Genomic DNA, 4130 nt, shown 5'->3' with positions numbered 1-4130 from the left:
CACTAAAAATTAAGAACGAAGATGAAAAAAGATTTCTAGCACGAATTCTAGTACTAAGATTTCGTTCATGCAAACTTAACGGAGCCACGAAGTCAACAGAAACAAGATACCTAAACCCAGATATAAATTAAGATACAAATGACGTCATTGGATGTCATTTTTTTTTGTGTACTTTTTTGAAGGACACGGTCAGCCTCACCTGTCAAAATTAAAACGAACACGAAACAAAAAAGTGTAATTAGTGTAATTAGTGTAAGTGTAATTAGTGTAAATGTGAGTGACGTGTGTTAATGAGACCAACTTAACGGCTCGCCCCTGGCCCACTCCAGCAGAAAAGAAAATGTGTATAAAAGATCTGGTTTGTCCAGTGTGGGGACCAAACCAGCTACCACACACCTCACACTTCAACAGCCAACTCTAGTCCAGCTACAGCAGTGAGTAGAGTTTTAATGATTAAATATTACCTAAAAATCTGTAGGTCTAGTTACCTACAATTTTTTTAGTCAAATACAGCATTAATTGTTCGTTGTGATTTATTTAAACCATTTACTTTTGTAAAATTTATAAGACTTCATTAAACCAAAATAATACCAAGTTGGTTAAAAGCGAAAAGGTCTTTCCGATATGAGATTCGTATTATTTCACCAGTACTTCTGTATATTTCTGGAATTCTGAGCGCAGTTGAAAAAGTAACAACAATTTCTTACAGTTTCTAACAGATCCTATGAAATTACTTGTAAAAGCGCATTGAAAAACTAAAAATTAGTTTAATATTTAACACTCAGTTTCTAGAAAATTTATTAAGCCAACACAAACGGGAGTTGTGTTATTTTTTAAATAATTAAACCAACTTGTTGAAGATCGACATTTGAAATAAGTGACTTATTTCAAATGTCGATTTTATTAAGTCCAAAATATTTTCATCTGTGATTTGAATTAAATGGACTAACTGCGCGTAAGAACTATTTCAAAATAAGTCTTTGGATACTTCCTTATTTAAAAGGTTTTAAAAGGATATTTTTAAGTGTTCGTATATTTATACATATTTTTATTTCTACAAGACTGTCAAATATATTGTGCCAAAACTGTTTGTTGGCTGTCTAGGAAAAAATGAAACTAAACAGCGCAAGCGCAAAAAACAACAACAACAACTCAGTGTTAAATTGATATAAAATAGTATATGAGATTGTGTTTTATGTTGGTATAGTTTTTCCACAGATTGTCTAAACAACATCGTTCTTTGTTGTTCTTCTGTTTTAATATGGGTGTAATGTCTAAACAGATCGCGTACACAATGTTCTTTGCCGTACTTCTTTTCTTACGTTGGTATTATGTCTCCACAGATCATGTACACATCCGTCTTTGCCGTACTTCTCTTGGCCACCGCCGCCCTCGCTAGCAACTATGGCTACGGCCAAGGTGGCTACGGCTACGGTGGATTCGGTGGATTGGGCGGATTCGGTGGAGGCTTTGGTGGAGGCTTTGGTGGATTGGGAGGCTTCGGTGGCATCGGAGGCTTCGGTGGAATTGGAGGAGGTTTTGGTGGAATTGGAGGAGGCTTCGGTGGAATCGGTGGAGGCTTTGGTGGATTAGGAGGATACGGAGGTTACGGACATGGAGGAGGTCACGGTTACCTCCCTGTCATCTACGGTAAATGATAATTTTCATTTACCTTTCAATGTATAGGCCTAAGCTGCATAAAAAGGGAAATTTATAGTAGAGATGAAAATAGTTTTCTTAAACATATATTTCATTTGTATGCTTTACACAGTAATATCATTGAAGATACATAGACCACCATTCTTGTCATAAAAAAAATTAGAACGAGGCTATATAGTTTGCCGCATATTGATCTGATAAAATATAAAGATCAATGAACATTAGCCTATGATAACAAACATTAAAAGAACGCTAATCAACTCAAGGCATTTATCTGTAACTTTTTCAGTATTTTAACTAACTTGTATTTATTCTATTTCCAGGAAAGGGATACAACAACTACTATTGATCTGATTCATCAATTGACCGACAATGCAAGATTATTTGCAGCTAGTTATTAAAACAATAGCAGATTTTATAGTGGAATAAATTATTTTATTTTGAAAACAAAAATCACTTGTAATTTTTTTTATTGTAATTAAGCAGTTGTATTAATATAAAAATAGTGTTTTATGTACGATACTATTACGTGTCGCAGATGTATGTGTTAGATCCGCGTGCCTCACGCAACCCCCCCCCCCCCCCCCCCCCAGGTTCCCGCGACAAAAGCCTATGACAAAAAACATTCCAGGCATCTCTGTCCTGGGCTAGTCTCTCCAACTGTCCCCAGGTGTATCCAATCTTCTTGGTGTCAGGCCTCTCTGTCCTGGGCTAGTCTCTCCAACTGTCCCCAGGTGTATCCTGTCCTGGGCTAGTCTCTCCAACTGTCCCCAGGTGTATCCTGTCCTGGGCTAGTCTCTCCAACTGTCCCCAGGTGTATCCTGTCCTGGGCTAGTCTCTCCAACTGTTCCCAGATGTCCTGGGCTAGTCTCTCCAACTGTCCCTAGGTGTATCCTGTCCTGGGCTAGTCTCTCCAACTGTCCCCAGGTGTATCCTGTCCTGGGCTAGTCTCTCCAACTGTTCCCAGGTGTATCCTGTCCTGGGCTAGTCTCTCCAACTGTTCCCAGGTGTCCTGGGCTAGTCTCTCCAACTGTCCCTAGGTGTATCCTGTCCTGGGCTAGTCTCTCCAACTGTTCCCAGGTGTCCTGGGCTAGTCTCTCCAACTGTCCCCAGGTGTATCCTGTCCTGGGCTAGTCTCTCCAACTGTTCCCAGGTGTCCTGGGCTAGTCTCTCCAACTGTCCCTAGGTGTATCCAATCTTCTTGGTGTCAGGCCTCTCTGTCCTAGGCTAGTCTCTCCAACTGTCCCCAGGTGTATCCTGTCCTGGGCTAGTCTCTCCAACTGTCCACAGGTGTATCCTGTCCTGGGCTAGTCTCTCCAACTGTCCCCAGGTGTATCCTGTCCTGGGCTAGTCTCTCCAACTGTCCCCAGGTGTCCTGGGCTAGTCTCTCCAACTGTCCCTAGGTGTATCCAGTCTTCTTGGTGTCGTCTTCTAGGTCACATCTCGTGGTCTTTCTTCATCGGGCAAATTTTCTTTTACCTTGTGGATTCCTGTGTTGTCATTCTGGGTAGCAATGTAGAGATTGAGTATTACCTTAATGCCAAAGATAGACATAGGTACATAATTTGGTCATAGAAAAGACAGATTAGTCTACAGCAGGACAAGATCCTAAAAAGGCGCTGGATCAACATACCACGAGAAGGGGAAAAGATAATATTGCAAAGAAAGAATGGAATGGAATACCCCTGGGAAGGCCTAACAGATTGTGGAGAAGAACGGTAGAAGCTGCACTAAAACGAGTCCCGTGGAGAGGTGTGGCTGCAGAACTTTGCTCCCCAGGGGGCACAAAGGGATAAGTCAAGTCTAGTCAGTCTCTAGCTATGTAGTAGGAACACTAAATGTAGTGGGGTCTCTAACTGTGTAGTGGGGAACTTTAAATGTAGCGGCTTTTAACCATCTCTGCTCTGGATAATTTCTCCCTCCCATATGAAGTAAAAAGTAAGTAAAGTAAAGTTTCCCTTTCAAACCTGACGGTCTATGGGGTAAGTGAAGTAGAGTTCACTTGTTTCTGTGACCTCGGCATATGAAGAGACAGTGTGGTCAGCACTATGCCCAGCCGCCTTTACTTTCCCTAACTTAAGTTAGGTACCCATCAGAGTTGGGTGGACTCAGGGACGGTCTACTGACTTGAACCCGGATTCGAACTCGAGACTTACGGGTTAGCAGTCCAGCTCTCTACCGCTAGACCACTCCATCCCATCCTCCCATATGAAGAGCTACGACAAATGGCTGTGTTCTCTGTGTTGACATTTGTGTTAGTGTTGGAGCTGGTAATGTCGTTATGTGACTGTGAGCAAGACTAGTCACTGGCCCATAACATCACGTGATTGCTAATTAAGCTAAGTGCGAATCCTGGGTGTAGTTCGTAAAACGGCCTACAGTTAACACATCTCTGTTGAGCGCATAATTCGATTCAGGGAAAGCAGAGGCTGTAGAACGTATGTTGATTAGCTTATGTATTTAAACTCTAC

At 41.6% G+C, this 4130-nt stretch overlaps 1 protein-coding gene across 1 annotated transcript; it reads left to right on the top strand.

Moving 5' to 3' along the window:
* Positions 1-322: 322 nt before the first annotated feature.
* LOC131928556 (uncharacterized) lies at positions 323-2112 on the top strand. The gene is made up of 3 exons (XM_059284620.1): positions 323-434; positions 1344-1650; positions 1983-2112. Exons 2-3 carry the CDS (start codon positions 1347-1349, stop codon positions 2006-2008), a joined length of 330 nt encoding a protein of 109 aa, XP_059140603.1. The 5' UTR covers positions 323-434; positions 1344-1346; the 3' UTR covers positions 2009-2112.
* Positions 2113-4130: the final 2018 nt, after the last annotated feature.

Source organism: Physella acuta, unplaced genomic scaffold, assembly GCF_028476545.2.
Source record: "Physella acuta isolate Inbredline_101_S28 unplaced genomic scaffold, ASM2847654v3 ptg001518l, whole genome shotgun sequence".
Lineage (NCBI taxonomy): Eukaryota > Metazoa > Mollusca > Gastropoda > Physidae > Physella > Physella acuta.
The sequence above is the reverse complement of the archived record's forward strand: the minus strand, read 5'-3'. Positions and strand labels throughout refer to the sequence as shown.